General features: G+C 52.9%; 1 protein-coding gene across 2 annotated transcripts; it reads right to left on the bottom strand.

The window, feature by feature from the left end:
• Positions 1–614: 614 nt before the first annotated feature.
• On the bottom strand, positions 615–25,273 carry RELB (RELB proto-oncogene, NF-kB subunit; the record flags this gene model as incomplete). Of its 2 annotated transcripts, XM_084257822.1 has the most annotated exons (12): positions 615–1,000; positions 1,799–1,876; positions 2,005–2,073; positions 2,830–3,045; positions 6,498–6,602; positions 8,719–8,850; positions 9,021–9,112; positions 10,770–10,927; positions 19,260–19,618; positions 20,870–20,896; positions 24,165–24,212; positions 25,204–25,258. In XM_084257822.1, 12 exons carry the CDS (start codon positions 25,256–25,258, stop codon positions 615–617), a joined length of 1,725 nt encoding a protein of 574 aa, XP_084113948.1. The 2 variants fall into 2 exon arrangements, with proteins under 2 accessions (XP_084113948.1, XP_084113947.1); XM_084257821.1 differs by lacking the exon at positions 20,870–20,896 and having other exon boundaries at positions 25,204–25,273.

Here is a 25,273-nt window from a genome sequence, read left to right as displayed (position 1 = left end):
CTCGTCGCTGCCTCCTACCGCTGCGCTAGCGCGCGGCCCGCACCGGAAGCGGAAGTGGGAGGCCCTGCGAAGGGGGAGGGGTGGAGCGCGGCAGAGCGCGCTTCCGCCGACGTTGGGGGCGGGGCCTGCGAGGGGCGGAGCCTGCGAGGGGCGGGCACTGTGGGCGGGGCCTGGGGACAGGCGGGGTCGCGGGGAACCTGGAGGCGCGTCCCAGGCAGAGAGAGGAGAAGCCGAAGGCTGAAAAACTCATCTTTATTGCGAAGACTCTGAACAACCCACCAGCCCCCACCCCCCACCTTGAGGCCTGGGGGCGAGGGCGAGGGGCCTGCACCCTCCTCCCGCGTGTCCTCCGCAGCGCCCGCCCGGAGGAGGTGCCCCGCTCGTGGGGGCCGACGCGGCGCCCCAAGCCCTCGGTTCTCTCCGGACTCGGTCTTCTCTTTTGTAAATAGGCTCAAGGGGAAACCGATGCGACGGAGCTGCTGGCCAGCGTTGAAGATGTCCACTTCAGAAGGAAAAGGTCGGAAGACTGATCCGGGCGGCGGGGGTGGCGGCCGTGCGGGCTGAGTGCCCCCGCCCCGTCCACCGCCCTCCCCACCCAGGCCTCTCCGCGAGGGCTACGTGGCCTCAGGCCCCGGGGACAGGAGGCCGCCCCCAAAGCCCGTCTCGCGGTACTGGTTGGGGAACATGTTACTGCCCACGAGGCTGGCAGTGCCCCCATCCCCGGGGCCCGGGGTCTGGTAAGAGTCCAGCGTTAGTGGCTCGGGGCCGGGGGACTCCCCGACTGCGGCCCCGGCACCTCCGTTGCCCATGACAGCGCTGGCGAGGGGGGGTGCCGGGGTCAGCATGTCCAGCATGTTGAAGAGCGTGGGGCCCGTGGCATCGTAGGCAAAGCCATCGTCCAGGAGATCCGGCCCGCCGGGGGGCTCCAGGCCGGGGAGGGACACGGTGCCGGGGAAGAACTCTGTGTCTGGCAGCAGGGCTGATGGCGGCAGGAATGGGCCTTCGGGGATTGAGAAGAGAAGGGAAGTGTGATGGGCTGTAAGGCCAAATTACGGCCCAGTAGTTAGTCCAGTGCACCCCTCTCCCCACCCCCTCCACGCCCAGCTAGATGCATCCCAGTGTGGCCTCCTCTAATCCAGAGTACCTATGAGTAGAGACAATCACCACTCCCATCACCAAACCAAGGCAAAATAAGTCACACACAGCCCCGTCAGGGTTGAAACTATGCTACTGAAGTGCTAGGGAGAAGTTCCTCAAGAATGAGGAAGAGGGTATGAAGCTATCAGCAGTGATCCCCGCCACAGAGGTGACCCATATGGTGACCCAGCAGACCTCTCCTCAGCAGCTGCTCCCCTCAGCAGCATATTTCAGTCAATCTGCCTGTTCTGCTCCCCACTCTGTCTCTGGTGAATCCTCTCACTGCCCCTCTGCACCTCTGCCTACACCCCAGTTCTTGTACACATACATAAATAAAAATAAAATCTTTAAAAATAAAATAAATACATGAAGTTTTAAAAAACCAATGAGGTGGGTATGCGGTGAGGCTTTTTCAATGAGTCCCTAACACTCTGAGAGGTAGAGCAACCTGACAAAGGTCACACAGCAAGTAAAAGTAAGTGGCCCCGGGGAGATCAGAGCCTCCTGACTGTCCAGAATTGCAATTCTTTCCACGTTATGTTACTGACAAAGTGGTGAGTCACTGGCCGGTCTTTGGGGGTCTGGAGAGGTCAGAAAAGCAGGGCTGTACTTGACCCTCGGCCCACCCCAGGGGGTAGGGGATTGCCAAGCTGGGACCCACCTGAGCCATGGCTGGGCAGGAAGTGGTCCAGGAAGGCCGGCTTTTTCCTCCGCCGTTTGCTCTCGATGCCATGGGGGTCTGAGGAAAGGCAGAGATGAGGAGCCCTGGATCCCAACAGTCCCTCCTCCCCAACCAGGGTGGGGTTAGTCACCCCCTCCCAGGGACCTGCAGGCGGGTGTGGATAGAGGTGGGTAGAGGGGACACACCAGAGCTGTTCAGCTCCCCAAGGACATCAGGCATCCCCCGTTTCCGCTTCTTGTCGACTCCGTAGCTATCTGTAGGAGATGCCAGAGGGAAACAAAGTAATCTGTTAATAATAAGAATTAACTAAGAATTTATAAAGACCATTCAGGAAGTTGCTGAGCTGTTCCAGTTCTTGGCCAGCCAATGCCAATAGATGTTCATAGTTACTTAATCAGAAACCCAAATCCACTTCTAGCCACACTGGCCTCTTGTTTCTGGAATATCCCAGGCAGAATCCTGCCTCAGAATCCTTGCGATTTCTGTTCCAACTTCTTAAAACATTCTTCCTCAACTCCCCCCACTTACTGAACTACTCAGTCATCCTCCAGTGGTCAGCTCAGCTGTCCCCTCCTCCAAGAAGCCTTCCCTGACTCCTAAGGATGAGTTAGGTAACCCCGCTGGGCAATCTGAGCCCCTTGAGCAACTCCATCCCAGTCCTGTCATCGCTGATTGTCACTGTATGAGAATTGATCGGCTTCCCCCCTCCCACCGCCATCATGAGACTGGGCTAGAGGTACCTCAGTCACAGCTGTGTCCCCAGCACTACCCAGCCCAAGTCCAAGGGTAAGCAGGGGTGCTTAGGGAGGAACAATTAAATACTCCCAAGTGCCATGAGATGGGCACTGTTTTTTCCATTCTGCACAGGAGGTTAAAGCTCGAGATCACATAGTCAGTGGCAGCCCAGATTTGAACCCATCTTTGAATTCTACTTCTGCCTCTTCCCCTTTCCCTTCCAAGTTGCCCCAGGCAAGGCCCAGGCCTCTGAAGTGGTGGGTTGCGGGGGTTACCATGGTCCCGGGGCAGGTACGTGAAGGGCAGAGGCTCGCTGCAGACCCCATCAGTGAGCCGCTGCAGGTAGACATTCACAGTCACTGGCTCGATGATCTCCAGGTCCTCGTACGGAGGTGTCTTGAAAACGATGGCAATCTGGCGGTGCACATCAGCCTGCGAGAAGTCAGCCCGGCCTTCCCAGGAGGCCCTGCTGAATACCACCGATATGTCCTCTGGCGGGAAAGTGGGGATGTCAGCTAAGCCAGGACACTGGCCCACTGGGCCCCCAACTCACTCAGCCTCCCCCAAAGTCAACATCAATATTCCTAGGAATAAAGTTAATCATTATTGACAGCTAACTTTCTGTTGCACACCTACTGTGTGCCACCACTAAGTGTTCTGTGTATTTTTGATTATCACATTTAATTCTAACACTCCAAAGTAGAATTAACATCCCCCTACGGCATCAAATTCAGCACACAGGACTCACACACAGGATTCTGCACACAGGGGACTCATAAGACTCAGTACATAATCTGACTTATTAGAGCAAATAGAGACCAAGCATACTCAGCAAAGAGAAAAGGTGCCCAGCAAAGTGCAGCAGAACCAGGCACAAACTTCCAAGAGTGCTCTCCCAGTGCAGTCACACAGCAGACGCTAATTCCCCCCAGAAACAAACTATGATAATTTTTTTTTTAAGATTTTTTTTTTAATAGAGGCATGTTTTATTTATTTATTTGTTTGTTTGTTTGTTTTGTTTATACATGCACTGGGTACAGTCAGAAGCGCGGGAGGGTGAGAGAATTCACCAGAGCCAGAGCGGGGAACAGAGCAGGCAGAAGGACCGAAGTCCACTGCTGAGGGGAGCAGCGGGCGGCAGGAGAGGTCTGCGCGCCATGTGGGACCCTCCTCCAGTGGCCGGGGAGCAACCGGGGATCGAACCCACGCTGCAGAGGCCGCGGGCAGCTTCGCAACCCAGCGCTCAACCGCTGCGCCACCGGGGAGGCCCAAACTATGATAAATTTTTATTTTCCTGAGAACCTCATGTGTGCTCAACCGTGGTCTGGGTGGTCCTGGGTCTGCTCACCAAAAGAACACCAGGTCCTGCCCTTCTGACCCGGTGGGGAAAGACTGGGTTATTAACTCTATAATCATACAAGCTGCAAAAGGATTGAAAAGGGGGGACCCCTGGGGCTGTAGCAGGTTTTCCCACCCTCTCCCTCTCCCTACTCATCAGACTTAGCTCTTCTAACAACCTAATCTACTCCTACCACAGGGCCATTGCACTTGCTGTTCCCTCTGCTGGAACACTTTTCCCTAGAGGGACACACAGAACTTCATGGCTCTGATGTCATCTCCTCAGAGGGGTCCTGGCTGACTCTCCTAAGTAAAACTGCATCCCCGAACCCCTCCAACCATTCCTCTCTGCCCCTGTTCTCAATACTTTCTCTACCTGCCTAGTTGACCTTGAACCACTTGCTTGACCTTGGTACATATCACCATCAAGCATATACAATGCTTTACTGCTTTACCTTGGTTACTATCTGCTGCCCCCACCAAAAGTGGGCCCCACAAGAATAGGGTTTCCTCTGTCTTATTTGCTGCTACCCCAGTGCCTAGAATGAGCGCTCAATCACTATGTGTCAAATGGTGAAAAAAGATTCCCTCTGCCATGTGAGCCCAGGTGGGGACAGGGGAGGGGCAGGGGAGGAGACTCCTATGGAGCAGAGACCCCAGCAATTGAAGGGCTTGGGTCTTTCAGGGATGATCAAGATTAGATGTGGGGCTCAAGTAAATCAACCCACGTGATGCCCAGTACCTACAGGGTCAGGAGTCGAGGAACGTAATCACCACTACTGTTACTGTTACTATTCTCATGGTCACCACCATCACTGTCAAACAACTCTGGAAAGTTGCTTTGTTAAAGGTGGCGTTTCAAACTTGCCTCTTTTCCCTCATTTAAAAAAGTGGTTCAGGGCCTCCCTGGTGGCGCAAGGGGTTAAGCACCGCACTATGAAGCAATTCACAGCCTCTGCAGCACGAGTTCGATCCCCGGCCAGGGAGCAACCCACATGGCCCAGCAGACCTCTCCTGACTTGCCCACAGCTCCCCTCAGCAGTGTACTTTGGTGAATCTGCCTGTTCTGTTCCCCACTCTGTCTCTGGTGAGTCCTCTCACCCCCCACATCTCTGGCCTGTACCCCAGCTCTTATATGCATAAATAAAAAAACCTTTAAAAAAAATTAAAACAAATAAGTGGTTCATGATAAAAACAAATACCACCTTGTCAAAGCTTCTCATTTTCTCCCCCAACTCTTTTTATTTTTAAAAGATTTATTTATTTATGCATACAAGAGCTGGGGTGTAAGCCAGAGGTGTGTGTGGGAGGTGACAGGATTCAGCAGAGACAGAGTGGGGAGCAGAACAGGCAGAGCTACTGAAATACACTGCTGACGGGAGCAGCGGGCGAGACAGGAGAGGTCTGCTGCACCATGTGGGTCACCTCCCTGGCTGGGGATCGAACTTGAGCTGCAGTGGCTGGCAATTAAAGATAGTGCTATCTTTAATCCCTGCGCCACCGGGGAGGTCTCCCAACTCTTTTTTTATATTTTCTCCCATAAGAAATGGTAAAGAGTATAGATCACCTGAATCCCAGTCCTGTCTCTGCCTACTTGACCTTTGGCTTCCTCACCCATAAAATGGGGTAAGAGGCACTAACCTCACAGAAATGTGGGGTGACTGGATGACCTAATAACGAATAAGCACCCTAAGTGTTCATAGAGCTTGGCATACAGCAGGAGCAAGGCCCTAGGTAGCTCTTTCCTGCAGTTGCTGGTGAAGTTCCTGATGACAGTTATGTGATAGAAAGTACAAAGGGCACAGAAAAGGCCTGTACCGTAAAAAGGAGAGCTCCCTCTGGCCCTCTGCCCAGTTGGCACCGGATGGAGATTTATTGTTTGTTTTAAACCCTATCTGAAGAGGAACATTTGAACATACATGACTGAGGGGATGATGCCTTCCCCGTGCCCCCTTTTCTCCACCAGTAGCCCCGTCACCCCACAAGAGGGCCCTAATGCAGTCATTTACGTAACTTCAAGGGTTTAACAGCAGGGGCCTCCCTGGTGGTGCAGGGGTTAAAAGCAGCGCTAACAAGTTATTCACAGCCACTGTAGCATGAGTTCGATCCCCAGCCAGCCAAGGAGCTGATCCACATGGCACAGCAGACCTCTCCTGTCTTGCCCACTGCTCCCCTCAGCAGTGTATTTCAGTCCATCCACCTGTTCTGTTCCCCACTCTGTCTCTAGTGAATCCTCTCACCTCCCACACCTCTGGCCTGTACCCTAGTTCTTGTATGCATAAATAAATAAATCTTTAAAAAAAAAAAAAAAAGAGAGAGCTTAACAGCAGAGTCTCCCAGACATCAAGCATAAGATGGCAAGGACATAAGGACATAAGATGGCATGTGGCAGCACCAGCACAGACGACCGACCTCCCTCTCTGCACAGGAACAAGTGAGTGAATGAAACAATGAGCTGTTTCTGTCTGACTCCAAAGTCAGAGTTCTGAATCCTTCTGCTCTGGCTTAACAAGCTCCTCATTATCCTCTCACCCACTGGCATCCCCAGTTTCTCCTTCGAGCCAGCAGAGCCCCCTGTGCCCACTCACTGGCCCAGGCCCCTCACCTTTCTGCACCTTGTCACACAGCAGGTAGAGCTCCTCGCCCCCCGTGCACGGCCCACTCTCCTTGTTGATTCGGCAAATCCGCAGCTCTGACGTGTTTGTGGACTCTGAGAAAGAGCAAAAGGATGTGAGCATGCAAGAAAAAACAGAATTCAGTCATCAAACCCTCACCAGGTACTGCATGGGTGCCCACCTGCCTGGGGAGAAGTGAGAACTGGATAAGGCAGGGCACCTGGTCCTACATGAACCCTTGGTTCAGGTAGAAAAAGAAGATGCTTGGATACGAGGAGACAATAAGGAGTCCTCCATGTTGACGGCCCGAGAGCATGAGTGTCCAGTCAAAAGGAACACCCTCAAACCTCAAAGACCCTTGGCAGGGCAGAGGTCAGAGGCAACTCTTCGAGGAGGGTCAATGGCCTGAAATCTACAGTGGACACCTTTTGCACTGCCATTAGCAGTCCTGGTCATTCTTCTGTTAAAAGCCCCTCAGTTTTCCTTCAAGGGACCACCCCCATGGCAGACCAAAGAAATGGGTAGGGCTGAGCCCATTCCTTAGCTCAGCAGTGGTCATGTGCTTCCAACCAGCCAATCACTACATCACCTCTCTCTGGCCATAGCTGATTGGTCAGAAAGGAGCACATGACAAAAACCAGGCCAATTAGAGACTTGGAGCAAAAATATTGGGCCAGGGCTTCCCTGGTGGCACAGGGGTGAAAGACACAGTGCTATCAAGCTATCAGCAGCCCCTGCTGCCTGAGTTCGAGCCCCGGCCAGGGAGCTGACCCACGTGGCGCAGCAGACCTCTCTGGTCTCACCTGCTGCTCCCCTCAGCAGTGTATTTCAGTCGATCCACCTGTTCTGCTCCCCACTCTGTCTCTGGCGAATCTTCTCCTCCCCACCCCAGCACCTCTGGCCTACACCCCAGCTCTTGTTTGCATAAATAAATAAATCTTTAAAAATAATTTGGGTCAGAGAAGCTCTAGGGGTGGGGGAGAGATACCAAGATGGCAAGATACAGGCCTCGAGCTGCACACAGTCTTTCTGCCCTGACATGAGAGGGCCCTGCCGAGAATGCCTCCAACATAGAGGAAGCATAGCTGAGCAGCCAACTGACAGGTCGCTAATGACATCATTGAGGACCTGGATGTCGCCAGACCTGAGGGCTGTGCTACCTCTGAGTTTTTTTAGTTAATGGAACACATTCTTTTTATTCTTCTATCTTTTTGAGCTGGATTCTATCACTTACATCCTTAAAAGCCCCAGCTGAATGAATACCCTCCACATTTCCATGTTGTGGTGGTCACTATGGCTGGGTAAACCCTAACAGCAAATCCTCAATCCCCTTTTCCACACTTATACTCCTCCAGAGAGGACTGAAAAACAAACAAACAAACAAACAAACAAATCTATTTGCTTTCCCAGACTCCCTTGCAACTAACTAGCAATGACCATGGCACCAAATGAGATAAGCAGAAATCTACCAGCAGGATGGTGAGGAATATGCTATTTTGTCTATAAAAGAGAGACACAGGGCCTCCCTGGTGGCGCAAGGGGTTAAGTCGCAGCACTATGAAGCTATCCGCAGCCTCTGCAGCACAAGTTCGATCCCAGGCCAGGGAGGTGACCCACATGGCGCAGCAGACCTCTCCTGTCTTGCCTGCTGTTCCTCTCAGCAGTGTATTTCAGTCAGTCTGCCTGTTCTGTTCCTCATTCTGTCTCTGGTGAATTCTCTCACCCTCCTGCACCTCTGACCTATACCCCAGTTCTTGTATGCATAAATAAATAAATCTTTAAAAAAAAAAGAGAGTCACAGCTTTACTCACTCAGCCTCTTCCTCAGGTCACCTCTAAGCTGTTCCAGTTACACATTCTACAACACAAGGAGGTCCTGTTTCCATAGTCTACATAGTAAATGCTGACCCTGGGAATTTTGCATCTGCAACCTGCAGAGGGCAGTACTCACAGGGCAGTACTGCCCATCATCACTTGAACACAAACATGATGTCGGGAGCTGTGGCAGCCATCTCGTGACCATGAGGGAAAGGCCAAGAGAATCAGCTGCTGAACCAGCTACTGTTGAGTAGTTGAATCAACAGGAATAGACTTAAAAATGGAGAAAAGGAAAAATAAGTAACAAGCTGTTTGCTGATGCCACAATATATGTAGGGTTTTCTGATACCTGAGTCCACGGACATTCTAGACAGACACAGCACCCTCAACTCACTCTTGTCATAGACGGGCTCAGATAATACTGGATCCATTCGGCGCATCTGTCCCTGCTGATCCCTGTATGAGGCCTGGAAGCAGATCCTCACCACATTCATGTCCACCTCCTGATGGTTCTTCAGGGACCCAGCTGTGGGGGAGATGCAGAAAGGCAGAGGGTGGAGAACCTGGTGGGAGGGACAGGGTGGGCAGGGAAGGGAAGGGTCTGGAAGAGATGGTAGGGACTGGAGAAGGCAAGGCGACAGGGGCAGGCAGAGGGTTCAGGAGGATGGGAGGACCAGGCCAGGCACAAAGACTCACCATTGTAGGGGTCAATGCCCAGTTGAATCTTTCGCTCAATGGCGGCCTCAATTTCCTTCTTCCTCACACACTGGATGCCCAGGTTGTTAAAGCTGAGTATGGGGACATGGGGAAGGGAGGTTACTTGCAAGGGCCAGGTACAGCCCTGACCCACAGGAAGTTTCCAGCAAATGCTACCTCAGGGCACAGTCCCAGGGGCCCACGGAACAAGAATTAGGAAGGAGCTGGGGTTCAAATCCCTTAGGGATGTCAAGGATTCTTTAGCAAACCTGAGACACCTTATCCTATTGTTACCACGTACACATAATAGCCAACCTCACTTATAATAAGAAAACAACAAATTAGTCATTGATGTGATGTGCATTAAAAAAAAAAAATACCCTCTGCTGGTGGGGTTGTGGAGAACCAGGCACTCTGACCCACTGCTGGCGGGGCTGTAAATTGCTCCAGCAATTACATATTGGAGGACAATGTGGCAGTATTCATCCATTCCACAAATATTTCCTGAACACCTACTGTGTGCAGGCACTGGGATAGGCTCTTGGAAATATAGCAAGAAACAAAGAGACAAAATTCCTATTCTCGGACCTCCCCAGTGGCGCAGTGGGTTGAGCGCAGCACTGTGGAGCTGTCTGTGGGCTCTGCAGCATCGGTTCGATTCCCAGCCAGCCAGGGAGAAACCCACATGGTGGGACACACCTCTCCTGTCTCGCCTGCTGCTCCCCTCAGCAGTGTACTTCAGTCCTTTGCATGTTCTATTCCCTGCTCTGTCTCTGGTGAATCCTCTCACCCTCCTGCGCCTCTGGCCTGTACCCCAGTTTTTGTATAAAAATAAATAAATCTTTTTAAAAAATTCCTATTCTTATGGAGCTGACACTTTCATTAAATTTAGAAATCACGGTAAGTACAAATATACAGACTTGCAGCCACAATTTCATTTCTAGAAATTTACCCTAGAGAAGAAATGATATGTAGGTAAAGTCATCAATTGCAGCATGGTAAGTAATAAAGTCATGAGTGACTAAGTGCACATTACTAGGATACTTGTTCAATGAACAAGTGTATGTTTATCCATACACAACAGGACTACTACGCAGTCAGTAAAAAGGATAGGGCCACTCTAAATGTACTGATAAGAATGATCCCCAAGATGAACTGGAACAAGGTGCAAATGTCTTACACCATTTATACTGGGAGGGAAATATATCCATGTATATATTTATATTGTAATATTGTAAATATATCCATGTATATATTTATATTGTATATATTTATATTGTAAATATATTGTAAATGTATATATTTATATTGTAAATATGTAGAAATACACACACACAGCATATCCTCAGTTGCCTACAGGAAGGGATACTGGTAGCTGGAGCAAAAATGGAAGGTAATTTGTTTGTCACTGAACATCTTTTCTGAGCCTTTATTTGTTAAAAATAAATTATAAAGTGAGAGAAAGCCCAGGTTTTGGCCGTAAAGTCAAGTGCAGAGTCAATTCCAGCTCTGCCATTGGCTGTCCATGCTCCCTCACCTCAGTCTCCTCCTCCATGAAATGGGGCCTAACAGAATATGTAGGAATGTGTGTGTGACAGGCTTCCAGGCCCAAGAAAACCCCTCCCTACCTCCCCCAGGCCTCAGTTTCCCCATCTAGAAAATGCAGCAGGAGAGTCTGGCCAAGCGGCCCCTTGACCCACAGGCTCCCCATGACCCAGGGGGAAGGGTTGGGGTTCAGGGGTTGGGTACCTGTGCCGGGGGCTGACATGAGGCCGGAGCCGCACCCTGCAGACGCCGTCGGTGCAGTCTTTCCCCACAAGGCTGTGGGGATGCACTCGGTGGGGCCAGTCCTTCCACACCAGACAGGCGGTCACCTCCACCTCCCGCAGCCCTCCACATTCCCGGAGCTGCAGGAAGACAGGGGCTCTTGGGGGTCCTGTTGCAGTCACTTGCACCCATCCAAACACTCTTGGTAGCTCCCCGCCCTTCTATCATTCCCCGCCTTTCCAGGATGAGGATACTTGAGATCTTCACTTGAAGGCTCCCAAGTGATGGCCGGGGGGTGTCCTAGATACCAGCTGCTGAACAGATGGGCTTTCTGTGGCCACGCAGACTTTAAAAAAACGGTCACACAGAGTCTCCATGTCTAGTCACAGATAAGATGCTAGTGACCAGGGAAGAGCAGAGCCTTGGCAATGGAAACACCTGGAGGAAGCACCGTGACCAGGGCATCGAGGTCAGCAACACCATCCCTGGACCCCAGGGCCCTGGTACCCCAGATGGGAAGCGCTGGGAAGGACATAACATCATTTGGGCTACAGTCCCTCTGGAGGCACATCACGTGAGTCTAATTGTGGGGGGACACCACACATGCATGCCAGGTCAAAAATATCAGCTTCAGGACCTCCCCGGTGGCACAAAGGGTTAAGACTCAATCTGTGAACCTGTCCACAGCCTCTGCAGCACGAGTTCGATCCCCGGCCAGGGAGCTACCCACATGGCGCAGCAGACCTCTCCTGACTCGCTGCTGCTCCCCTCAGCAGTGTACTTCAGTCAATCTGCCTGTTCTGTTCCCCACTTTGTCTCTGGTGAATCCTCTCACCCCCCACATCTCTGGCCTGTACCCTAGCTCTTGTATGTATAAAAAAATAAATCTTTTTTCAAGATTTATTTCAAGAACTGGGGTTTATACAAGAACTGGGGTAGAGACCAGAGGTGCGGGAGGGTGAGAAAACTCACCAGAGACAGAGCGGGAAGCAGAATAGGCAGACGGACCGAAGACATTGCTGAGGGAGCAGCAGGTGAGACAGGAGAGGTCTGCCATGCCCTGTGGGTTTCTCCCCGGCCCTCCAGGAATTGAATCCCCGTTGCAGAGGCTGTGGACAGCTTCACAGCACGGCGCTCAACCTGATGCACCACCAGGGAGGCCCATAAATAAATACATAAATAAATATTTTTTAAAAAATCAGCTTCAGGGCCTCCCTGGTGGAGCAGCGGGTTGAACGCAGAGCTGTGAAGCTATCCACAGTCTCTGCAGCACGAGTTCGATCCCCGGCCGGCCAAGGAGCAACCCATATGGCACAGCAGCCCTCTCCTGTCGTGCCCGCTGCTCCCCTTAGCAATGTATTTCTGTCCGTCTGCCTGTTCTGCTCCCCGCTCTGTCTCTAGTGAATCCTCTCACCCTCCCGTGCCTCTGGCCTGTACCCCAGCTCTTGTATAAAAATAAATAAATCTTAAAAAAATATTTTAAAAAAATCAGCTTCATAAAAGACAGTGAGGAGATGGGAGCCATCTTTTTGAATTAAGAGATCAAGTTAGGGCCTCCCTGGTGGCTCAAGGGGTTAAGCACCGCACTATGAAGCAATCCACAGCCTCTGCAGCATGAGTTCGATCCCCAACACCCCCGGCCAGCTGGCCAGAGAGAAACCCACATGGCGCAGCAGACCTCTCCTGTCTTGCCCGCTGCTCCCCTCAGCAGTGCATTTCAGTCAGTCTGCCTGTTCTGTTCCCCGCTTTGTCTCTGGTGAATCCTCTCACTCCCCACAGCTCTGGCCTATACCCCAGCTCTTGTATGCATAAATAAATAAATCTTTTTTTAAAAAAAAGAGATCAAGTTAAATATTTTTGCCCCTCAGGTTTTTTTTTTTTTTGCCCAGACATGTGTACATTTAACATGCAATTTTTTGTGTGTATCCCTTATACCTCAATGAAACTTTTAAAAAACACTAAAAAGTTTCTTTTTTAGCACAAAAATTGAAGGAAATTTTGGAGCCATTTAAAAAATATGATACAGGGGCCTCCCCGGTGGCGCAGTGGTTGAGCGCTGGGTTGCGAAGCTGCCGGCGACCTCTGCGGCGCCAGTTCGATCCCCTGCTGCTCCCTGGCCACCTGAGGAGGGTCCCACATGGCGCGCAGACCTCTCCTGCCGCCCGCTGCTCCCCTCAGCAGTGTACTTCGGTCCTTCTGCCTGCTCTGCTCCCCGCTCTGGCTCTGGTGAATTCTCTCACCCTCCCTCCCGCACTTCTGACTGTACCCAGTGCTTGTATAAACAAAAAACAAACAAAACAAAAACCAGCAAACAAATAAATAAAAAAAAATAAATTAAAAAAATAAATAAAAAGTATGATACAGGCCATTATTCCAGATTTCCAGATTCTCTTTCTTAAAAGGGAAGTTAAAACAACCAGTGTTGGAATTCCTGCACACAGCAGCCACAGGTGGTGGAGGAAGGAAATCAGTCTCTTTCGAGGGGGCTTGGCTGTCATGGGTCACCCGAGCTGCCCGCAGCCTCTGCAGTGCCGGTTCAATCCCCGGCCACTGGCGAGGGTACCTCATGGCGCGCAGACCTCTCCTGCCGCGCCCGCTGCTCCCCTCAGCAGTGTACTTCATCAGTCTGCCTGTTCTGCTCCCCGCTCTGGCTCTGGTGAATTCTCTCACCCTCCTGCACTTCTGACTATACCCAGTGCTTGTATAAATAAATAAATCTTTTTTTAAAAAAAGGAGTATAATAAAATAAATAAATAAATAAAATCTGCCAGGAACCTAAGCCCAGAACCTATATAGACGCTGAAATGCCTATGAAATACAAGGAGCCTGTCTCAGTGGGGGAGTACTGCCCTCTAGTGGCCGTTCTGAGCTACTGAGGGTGATGATGATTAACTCCGGGTGGGGACCCCAAGCAGACAGTAAGCAGTGCCAGGGGCTCTACACAGTGTGCAAACCCAGGGACAGTCCCACCTTCTGAACATCAGTGACAAACCTGTTTAAAAATGATCAGGGCTCAGGACCTGAGTTAAAGGAGTTAAAAGAGAGGGTCTGTACCCCAGTTCTTATACGCATAAATAAATAAATCTTTAAAAAAAAAATGATCAGGGCTCAGCACTTCGCTGTTTTACCCGTAGAGTATTTCTCCTCATCATTTAAAAATACACTAACTTTTCAAGGACTATAGCAACCATGTTTGTGCAGAGAGACTGGATTCTGTTTAGACTGAGAGTTTCCTGCCACTTTGGAAAATTCCATCAGCAAGGGCAGTCTGGACGAGTGGCTTGAACGTCCCAGAGGCCATGCCAGGGCAGGTTGCATTCAGGGCCAGTGCACTCACAGTCACAAGCCACTGTCACCTGTGTTATGTGTCTCCAGGGCTGTGCCCAAGCATTTACACAGAGATATAAATGTGGAGGTATTTCTCCTTCATATTCAAGTCCAGGCATTATGCATTTAGGGTGATGATGAGCTGAGGAAGGTAATATGGACTATAAATTTCACTGGGTCAGACAGAGCTAAATCCATTCACTGAATCAGCCCTCATTTTTATATTAGGAGAGTCTAAAAAGCACAGAAATCACGGTTTCAGGATTCAAGACTTCAGGGCTGAAAGTTGTTCATCTTTGAGATGTCATGCAGATTGTGAAGGATACATCAGGCCTCACTGTAAGTCAGACCTGGCACCCTATATAGCTGTCTCGCTAGCCATCTGTGTGATAAACCTCTCGGGTCTTACTGAACTGACCTGTCAAATAGGTACTGCTCAGTACCTGGGGTGTAGGAGCATTTAGTGAATGGAATAATTACTAGAGTCAACTTGCTGTGTGCCCCTGAACAAGTAACTCACCCTCTCTGAGCTTCTGTTTGCTTCTTTGAAAGATGGACATAAAAATCCTGAATCCAGATGCAGACATAGGTTATCTGCTATTGTTGGACACTTACTGTTCAACTCTTTGAAATCAAAATCAACATAAGTCAGAACAACTCCATAGAGATAAAAAGTTGGGGGGGCAACACCATCTCCAAGTCTCACCTCACAGGCAACTTACTAATTACAAAGAGAAAACTCTAGCTTTATAATGGGGATGCCAGGAGATCACTATCTGTTATGGGCTACATTGCATTTCCCACAATTAGTATGTTGACGCCCTGGCTCCCAATACTTCAGAATAACTGCATTGTAGATTGTGTCTTTGAAGAGGTGACGAAGTTGATAAGTGTGGGTCCTAATCCAATCTGCCTGGGGTCCTGATTCTTCAGCAGAGGTATTTGGACATACAGAGAGATACCTAACAAGTGTGGCCACAGGGAAAAAACCTTATGAGGACACATGGGAAGGCAACAAGCCAAGGAGCGAGGCCTCAGTGGACCAGTCCCACCAGAACCTTCATCCTGAACTTCCAGCCTCCAGAACTACGAAAGAATAAGCTCCCAATGTTCATGCCACCCAGTCTGTGGTACATTACTATGGCCGCCTGAATGGATTCACACAACGCCTTAACCACGGGCTCCAACTCACATCACCAAAGCTGGAACAAACGGCCACGCCCTGTCCCTTGATGTGACACACAAGAAAGGCCACGGAATCACAGTGTCCCCATCCAAATACATGACCCCACCTCCATCCCCAATGCGGAGAGTCTACAAAACCTCTGTCCTGCCTGCCACAAAGGTCCCAAAACGCAAAGACAGACTGAGAATCTGATCCAGGTCACCACAGACAACCTGTCTCGCTCTGTGCGGGCAGCTGTCACAACACGAGGAACTGGGAGGTAGCGAACCACAGAAATTTCTCTCTCCCTTTTCTGGAGGCCAGTGAGACCCTCTTCCAGGCCTCAGAGATGGTAAATTCTTGCCATGTCCTCATGTGGAGGAAGGTCCAGCAAGTTCTAAGGGGTCTCTTTTATAAGGGCACAAATACCAAAGGCTCACCTCCTATTACTGGGAGACAGGGTGGCAACATACACACTTGGAAGCGACAGGAGCATTCAAATCATCAACCAGACCATTCAAAGCGGCACTTGATCCCAGACACATTATTAACAAGCAGATGAAAAAAGGTATGTTGGGGACACCTGGGAAAATTAGCCTATGGGCTCCACAGTAGATACCTTTGTACAAAAAGTAAGTTTCTAGAGTTTAATGGTGTCCTGATGACATTTGGTGCTACATTTAGGAAAAGTCTCTGTTCTCAAGAGCTACACACAGAGACGCCAACACCCTGGGAGAAGTTTCATCATGTCTCCTACTTACTTTCAAGTCTGTCTCCAGAAATGTGTGTAAAGAGGAAGCTCGACACATAATGGAACAGAGCACAGGGTGTAGGGGGTGTGGGTGGTGCTCTTTGGTAGCTTTACATTTTTCCGAAAGAAAAAGCTGGGCTGGGGCCTCCCTGGTGGCCCAGAGGTTAAAATCTCAGTGCTATCAAGCTATCGCCAGCCACTGTAGCAGGAGGGCATGAGTTTGATCCCCGGCCGGCCAGGGAGCTGACCCACATGGCGCAGCAGACCTCTTCTGGCTCCCCTCGGCGCCTCTCAGCAGTGTATTTCAGTAGATCCACCTGTTTCTGCTGCTCCCTACTCTGTCTCTGGTGAATCTTCTCACCCCCCACCCCCACACCTCTGGCCTACACCCCAGTTCTTGTATGCAAGCATGCATAAATAAATAAGTCTTTAAAAAAAAAAAAACAGCTGGGCTAGACATAAAATTGAAAGAAATTCCCTGTCATACTGGAAAAACAGATGAACTGCTTCAGGTTAAAGACGGGGACATGAGATTACCGCTCACTGCATAACACTTGCCCCATTCCTGAAATTCAGAGAGCGGGGAAACATACATTCCCAGCACAGTGTGACTGTCTTAAAAACATCTCCAATAGCCACAGACGGCATTTCCGACGGCGGCTCTCAGGCTGGGCCGTCTTCGTGTGTGTGGTTACACGTTGTGACGCTCACACAATGAACTCACCCAACGACCCGTCGCTCAGACTGTACCCCCGTGGTGAAGCCACGTGTGACGATAAATCCCCTTTTTAAACGAAACGTTTGACAGCCAGCATGCTACTTAATCACCGCGAGGCCCGGAATCCGCTGATAACAAAGACAACCACCACTGGTGCTGGTCATGTCCGCTGGACAGTCCATTTCACAAACGAGGGAGCAGAAGCCAAGAGCAGCTGGACTTGGCCACAATTCATACGGCTGGTAAGACCACAGCAAGCAAGCACGCAAACCCATGCCTTTCTGACTCTAAGGCCCAAACTTGTTGATATCTCAGGTAATCATGCAAAAACAAACCCTGTGCATGAAAAGCCACTGGCAGAGACAAAGAGAGGAGACAGAGACAGAGAGAGACAGAGAGGGAGGGGGACAGAACACCTGGTGAGAGGGTGCTGGGGCCTGGTGCAGGGGTGAGGGAAGGCGTCCCGGAAGTGGGCTAGAGCCTCCTGGTGAGCAGGTGACCAGGCTGCAGGAGGAAAGCACTCCAGGGAGGAGGAAGGACAAGGCCAAAGGCCCAGGTGTTGGCGGGTGTGAGCGAGTTGCGGCTTGGCAGGCATGGGCAGCAGGAGTTAGACAGTGAGAGGGGTTCGGGGACCCAGGGAAGAGGTTGGGCTTCCTCCTGAGGGCACAGGGGAGCCCAGATGGGGATCTGAGAGGCACAGACAGGGTCCCTCTGGCTCCCTTGTTGGAGGCAACTGGGAGCTGGTGACCAGGAAGGAGACTGGCTGCTAGGGAGCAACTGGGGCTGGGCCCTGGGCCAGGGGTAGTGGGGTGATTAGTACTCAATTCAAAAGCCCATGAAGGGCCTCCCCGGTGGCGCAGTGGTTGAGCGCTGGGTCGCGAAGCTGCCCACGGCCTCTGCGGTGCCGGTTCGATCCCCGGCTGCTCCCTGGCCACCGGAGGAGGGTCCCGCATGGCGCGCAGACCTCTCCTGCCGCCCGCTGCTCCCCTCAGCAGTGTACTTCGGTCCTTCTGCCTGCTCTGCTCCCCGCTCTGGCTCTGGGGAATTCTCTCACCCTCCGGCGCTTCTGACTGTACCCAGTGTTTGTATAAACAAACAAATAAATAAATAAAACATGCCTCTATTTAAAGAAAAAAAAAAAAGCCCATGAAGACTCCATACTGGGTAGGTTCAGGGAACCAAGCCTCTCAGGAGCTGCTGGGAGAAAAAGTCATGGGTTCAAGCCCATGGAAGGACAATTTAGTCATAGTCATCAAATTACCTATGACCAGTAATTCCACTTCCAGAATTTCTCTCAGTGACAGGCATGAAGGAAATAATAGATGAACTGAATTGCCCTCTACAGCCTGCCTATAAGAGCAGGAGACCAGGAACATTTGGGTGGGGGTGGTGCTGGGGGCCGGAGTTGGGGGACTTTTGTTCATTTCACAGATTGAATTTTAATTCTGTTACATTAATATGGATCTTCACGTTTTTGAAAGGTTTGAACCAGCAATTCATGTGATTCAAATTTTTGAAACAAAATTAACGTGTATATAGTTATACACTTACCCATACCTCATCCATTCAGCTCTCTCACCTGACAGGAATCATCTTTATTTATTTTTGCTTTTCCTTCCAGATTTGTATACGCATAGGCGAATATGTAAAAGCTTCATTTCCTTCCTCTTTTTAACACAAAAGGTGGTATTCTAGCCCCTGCAAGTTTCTGTACCTCAATTCTTTTTTGATCTTGACTATGTCTTGGAGACACTTTCACATCAGGGGGAAACATTGTCATTTCAAGTATTTTCAGCATGTGTGCGTGTTTATATTTATCTGCACCCATGCACAGGTATATCTGTTCCGGCTGTGGAGGTTCTGAGATTGACTGTTAATTTCCCTGCCCCTTACTCAGTAAGTTTCACACTCTTCACCCAACAAACCTGGCTGCAACTGATCACTCTGTAGGTCCCGTGTTCATCCAAATGCAGGCATGCAAGACAGACTCCCAGACGTGGACTGGTCTAGCCCTTGAGTGATGACGAGGATGATAAGAACACTAATAATACAGCTAGTCTTTGTCCAGCACTGACCCTGTTAGAGTTTCCTTGTTAGAGTTTCCTTTCTCCTTAACTCCTCCCTGCAGCCCCAGGTGGTTGGTTGTTACTATCATCCCATTTTGCAGAGGAGGAAACTGAGGCGCAGGGGGTCTGCTAACCTGCCCTGGGCGGCACAGCCGGCGCAAGGCGGAGCCCGGATGCGAACCCAGGCACTGTGGTTCCCAAGGTCTCGCTTATGAACCAGGGGCTGCCCAGCCTTTTCCCCAAACTGAGAAATTCCATCGATACTGCCCAGTGGCCTGGAAGGGGTCTTTCTGGGACGGATCGCCCCTTTGAAGTGGGGGGGGGTGTCGAGGGATAGTACCACCCGCTCGCACCGTAGCGGCCGCCAGAGCAGCCACCACCTAAGCACAGGCATCGTGCGCGCGCGTCTGGGGCGGGAGGCTGCGCCCCACCGCCCCGTGCCCACCTCGATGGCGGGCAGCGTCTTGCTGGCCTCGGTGCTGCTCTCGCCCAGGATGCTGCCGGCCGAGCGGCCCTCGCACTCGTAGCGGAAGCGCATGCCGCGCTGCTTGGGCTGCTCGGTGATGACCAGGTGCGGCCGCGGCCCGGGGCCCGGGGCCGGGGCCACCAGGCGGCCCAGCGGGCAGCCCCAGGGCGGCGGCGGGGCGGGGGGCGGCGGCGCGGCGGGGCCCAGCGTGACGGTGCTCAGCGCGCTCAGCGGCGGGGCGCCCCCGCGAGGCACCAGGCGCGGCGGCCCCTCGGCCGGGCCCGGCGGCGCCTCCTCCAGGCCGAAGCCGTTCTCCTTGATGTATTCGTCGATGATCTCTGCGGAGAAGCAGAAAGCGGGGGTGACGCTGATGATCAAAGCGAGGGCCGGACTGACCCCAGGCCCGCGCCCCCGCGCCTGTCCCCATCCATGTCTGTCCTCGGGACAGACCGCGTGCCGGCGTGCCCAGCGCCTCCCACGCGCAAAGCTCCCCAGCTCCTGGCACGCGCCCCCCAACGCGCCCCAGTCGCTGAAAAGCCTGGGGGTGGGGGGCGCGTGCAGGTGTCTCCGGCCCCGCCCGCATCTCCTGGCGCTCCTGAGCCCTCGCCCGCAGCACCTCTCACCTGGGTAAGGGGAGGGCCCAGCAGCCGCTGCCCCGCCTCTATCTGGCCCGGTTGAATAACGAGGCGCGTAATAGGGGCTCTGCCCCAGCAGTTCCCATCTCAGGAAGCACCAGCGCCCGCAAAGTGCTCCAGCTGGAAGGACCCACATCTTTGCTAATGGCTCCTGAGCCCACATGTGCCCTGTCCTATCCAGGAGCTGCTTCCCCTTCTACCCCCGCTGTCTGTTTACAGTCACGATTCTCTCGGCCCTCCACCCACAGGCCACCCTCTCTCCACCTTCAGAACCCAGAACCTGGCTGCTGCGCCCCACCTTGCCTGCTCCAGTCCCACACTCCACACGTAGAACCACAAACTGCACTCATCTCAGAAGGGCAAGTAGCCCACAGCCCTGACCCGGGTCACAGAGCCTTGTCCGGACTGGGCTGGGTCACAGTCCCCAGGCCTTCACCCCACCTCAGTCTCTTTTCTGTGACCTGCTCCCATCAAGCCTGGCTCTCTTCGGGGGTCTTATCCTTGCACCCCAGTGGCCTTTTCACTCTGTCCCCATTCACCCTGCACCGGCTCCTTCCCACCCTTCCTGTCCCAGGGCTTGTGTCACTCTCCAGAAAGACCTGGTCACATGTGTTTCCCGCGGACCTCTCCCTCCTCCTATGTCCTCTCCAGCCCTTAACCTGATCTAACGTGATCATGTTTTATTTCTTCCTTCTCCTGCCGTCTCCCCACTGGAGTGTCAGTTCCACGAGGGCAGGAGTTTGCCTGGTTTGTGGCTGAATCATCGGTGTCTAGAACAGCGCCTGGCCCGTGGCAGGTGCTGAACACAATGCAGCGCCAGGGACACCAAGGGCTGCTGGCTTAGCCTGAGCCTTTCCAAGGACAAGCACCTTGGGAACACTGTCATTTTGTTCAAATTCCCCAACTGTCCCCACAAAAAGGAAGGCAAGGGTCCCCGTCAGTCTCCCCCCAAACCTGCCTTGTGATACTCACCCAATTCATCTGTGGGAGGAAGAGAAAGACAAAGAGAAAGGTGAGGTCCAGAAAGCAGTAAAGACTTTTCATCTTTTAAGACAGATTCCCAACCCCATCCCTTGCTGCAACCCTCCTCCTTCTCCTCCAAACTGGGAAACCCTGGGCTGTGATTCCATGGGGTGCCAAGCTCCAACCCACATCTCTCCTTCCTGGGTTCCCCGCCCATCAGCTCCTTATACTGTGGGTCCCAGCCTCTTATGCCTCCCCAAAACCATTTAGTCCAGGGATTTTGAAGCACTGTTGGGAACCCAAGGAAAAGCCAAGGGTCTTCTCACCAGGAAAAAAAAATGGACACCCAAGATTCTACATAAAATGTGGGGGTGTTCTCTCCCTAAGGTCCACCCTAGACTTCCGGGCCGGTGTCTCACAATGCAAGGAGGCTGCTCTTCCACCTGTGGGCAGCGAGCCACTCCACATCCCTGCTCAGGCCCCCTGTAGTGTCCACCGCCACCCCCTACCCTGCTTCCTTAGGGTTAGTGACTGTAGTGCTGGGGAAGCCCCTTAGTGACTCTTCAGGAAAGCTCAGCCCTGGAAGGGGCCGTGGAGAAATGGAAACTGATCTCCAGTCATTCCACATACAGGGCAAGGGGAAGCCCAGAGGCTGCAAGTGAGCCTTGGTGGCATCACAGCAAGGGAGGGCAGCTGGGCTGAGCCCCACCCAGCTCTGCCCGCGCTGGCCGCTGGCCGGGCACTTATCGATGCCAACCTCCCCTGCTGCCCAACCTGTCCTCACTCTCGGGGAGTGGCTCCTGGCAGCCAGACCTTTGCTCCTAGCAGGCAGTTTCTCTGCATCCCTTATCTCCTACCATAAGTGAAGTCAGCAGGGTGGGGGCGACACCCCCACTCAGTAGATGGGGACAATGAGGTTGGGTGAGTGGATGGGACATGTCTCAGATCAATGGCAAGGCCAACCTCAAATCACTCCAGCTTGGAAAAACCTCCCTAGGCATCGGGACTGGGTTACCCAGGGACCCAAAGACAGTTGAGACTTAGGGCAGGCAAAGAGCTCTCAGGCTGCAGGGGACATGGAGACCTAGGGGACAGCGGTGGCCAGCACTCGGAATTGCAGTTCAAATCCTGGTTCCGCTAACGCACTAGCTGTGCGGGCTGGAGCCTATTGCACAACCTCTTTGGGCCTTGGTTTCTTCATCTATAAAATGGACACAATAATGATGTCAGCCTCATGGGGGTGCTGTGAAAAGTAAATGAGTTATTACATGGCAAGCACTTAAAACTGCCCCAATACTGGGCACTACGTGAATGATGATTGCTACTGAGTAAGGTGTTGGGAGATATTCTTTTATAGGCATGGGTAATAGGCTCTCTAGTTGTGTTTGTCTGTAGAATGGAGAGGTTGGAAGACATGGCTTCAGAGCATGGGGTATGGACTCACACAGATGTTAGCTTGAATCCCAGCTGTCACCCACCAGCTGTGTGGCCTTAGGCAAGTCGCTTAACCTCTCTGAGCCTCCTCCTCTATAAAATGAGGTCTGAGCTCCTGTCTCTGACCTTAACACGATGTAAGATCACACAGGTAAACCACTTAGCACAGGGTCTGACCACTCCATAAAGCTTGCCTAACATTATTATTATCTAAAAGTCCTCTTTCAGCCAAGAAATGTTAAAAAACATTCCTCTCCGTATTGGGAGCGCAGCTTAAATAACATCTCACACACCAAACCCCCACATAGACCTGCCACCATTCAGGGGCAGCCAGGATAGTTCTCATGTGAGCAGATGAGAGCAGTAGACCAGATATGTCTTTCCTGCCTCAGGGCCTTTGCACAGGATGGTCTCTGCCAGAATGCTCTTCCTCTAGTTCTTTGCAAGGCCTTCTCCTTTAGATGTCACTTTCTTGTTAGGGCTTCCCTGTTCACTTTATCCAAGTGAGTCCTCAGACTCCCCACTCCAGTCACTCAAAGTTGAGTACCTTTGTTTGATTTGTGTGTGTGTGTGTGTGTGTGTGTGTGTGGCTCTGACTTGACCTATTGTCACAGTGACTAATCTCTCTCCTCCTGTAGACTATGGACACCACAGAGTAGGGGACATGTCTGTCCCAGCCCCACTGCACACCCAGGGCCCAGGATGTGTCTGGCCTGTTGGAATAAGGGAAATTTCCCCTCCCATTCTATCTCAGTATTCCTCTCACCCCCACCTTGCTCCTAGATATCATTGACCCTGAGACTGCCTCACAGCCTCTATCACATTTTATAATCCATCATTTATTGTTTATGTATCTGCCTTCACATTTCAATAGGGAGCCCATGAGGACAGAATCAGGACTGTCTCAGTCACTGCTGAGTTCCCTGCACTGCCCAACACAAGGCCAGGTATAGAACAGACACTCCATAAATATTTGTTGAATGGATGACGTCAGAAATTTCTCTCAATTGAGACCAAAGATAAAGATCTTGAGTCAGAAAATTGCAGCCTTGTTCCTGGCCAAAGCCGGTACTTGGGGAGTACCGGTTCCCGACACCATTCCCACCTTCATCAGCCTCCAAATTGTCGGGGAACCCACAAGAGCTCCCTCACAGTCAAACCAGCAGTTCTGGGTACATGCCATGATTCAATCTCCAGAGGAAGGTCCAGACCCAGCCCAGGTTGGGGGTGGCACTGAGTTTTGGATAGCACAAGTTGAGGGACAAGTTCTCATCTCTGGGGAACTTGCTAGAAAAGCAAACTCTCAGGGCCTATCCTAGGCTTGCTGAATCAGAAACTCTGGAGCTAGGTCCCAACAAGCTGATCTAGCAACCTCTGAGTGACCGATGCCCACGAGGGTTTAATAATACCTGTTATTTGTTCTTATTATGCCACTGACAGTTAACACTTACTAGGCCTCTGCTGTGCGCTCACTGAATCCTTTCAATCCTCCTAAAAAGGAGGCGCTGATATTATTTACACCCATTTTATAGATGAGAAAACTGAGGCCCGGAGAAGGGACGTGACTTGCAGACATTCACACAGTGAAGGGGTGAGGGCGGCAGATAAAGCCCAACTCCCGAGAGGCCCAAGAGGACGCCTGTTAGACCCTAACCATGAATAGGTGGTTAGTTTTGCCTGTCCATCTCCTAATGGCCTAGGAGGTACCCGCACCTCAGTGGGGAGGGAGGGACACAACCTTTAAGAGCAAAGCTGAGGAGGACCCTGAGAAAACCCCCCAGTCAGAGGGGGCCCAACGCTGCCTCTACAGGACCCCCCTCCCCTGTTCCGAGCAGGCAGCTGGGCAGCTCACCCGTGGTCCTGGAAGCGGCCAGCGAGAGCGAGGAGAGGTCGGCGGACCCTGCGGGGAGAGAGGCGTGTCTCAGGAGGAGATAAGAGGAGCAGCAGTGGGAGGGCCGGTCCCACCCTGTCGCTCTCCTGGTCCGCCCCTTGGGATCAGGGCCTCGCCCTCCTCGCACGCAGGGCCTGACCCTGCTTCCGCCCCTAAGTCGCCGTCCAGTGTCCCGGTGTCTGTCCGTCGCCCCGCACTTCCCCAGTCGGGCCCCGCGCCGTCGCTGCTTCAAGTCGGGCCCGCGGGAGCCCTTTTCGATCTCAGTCAGGAAAGTCCCCACCCTCTTCCTTCCCTCGGGGTCGGACCTCACCCCGACACCGGCGGCGGCGCCCGTCTGCTGCCCCCTCCGAGTCGGCCCCGCCACCTCTCCCGCGCCGGGCCGGGCCGGGCCGGCCGCACGCCCTCCTCGGCCGCGAGTCAAGCCCCTTCTCTCTCAGGACGCGCCATCCCGCTCCCGGCCGCAGCAGACGCCGCCCCTCCTCCCGTTGTTGTCGAATCCGCCCCCTTCTCTCCTCGGGCCCCGCCCCCCGACGCTGAGTGGGTCCCCGCTTCCTGCTCCGCACGCTGCCCCGCCCCCTCCCGGCGCTCACGGCCTGGCCCCGCCCCCTCTCGAGCCAGGCCCCGCCCCTTCCTCGCTCTCGGGGCCTGGCCCCGCCCCCTCGAGGCTGGCCCCGCCCCGCCCCGGCGGCTCAGCTCCCGCTGCTCCGCCTCCGAGCCACGCCCCGTCCCCGTCCACCCGGGGTCGGATCCGCCCCCCTCTTTGCCTCGGGGTCAAGCCCCGCCCCCCTCTCACTCTGCAGCGGGACGCCTCTCCCCTACCTTGGGTCGGACCCCGTTCCGTCCTCCGCCTCCTTCCTTTCCTCTAGCACTGTGTCCCCCAAGCCTCTCTCCCTGCGAGCCCCGCAGATCCTCCTCGGCGCCCCCACACTCCTGCGGGGCCCCAGAGCCCCTCCGGCCCGCCCCGCCCCGGACCCCTCTCCCGAGCCCCGGCCCCGCTCACCCAGGGCTCCCGGCTCCGGCGCAGCGGACGGTCTGGCGACGCGGCGACTCGGCATGGCCCGGCCAGGGGC

Source organism: Talpa europaea, assembly GCF_964194135.1.
Source record: "Talpa europaea genome assembly, chromosome: 16".
Taxonomy (NCBI): Eukaryota; Metazoa; Chordata; class Mammalia; order Eulipotyphla; family Talpidae; genus Talpa; species Talpa europaea.
Note: the sequence above shows the minus strand (reverse complement) of the source record. Positions and strands in the feature narration are given on the sequence as shown.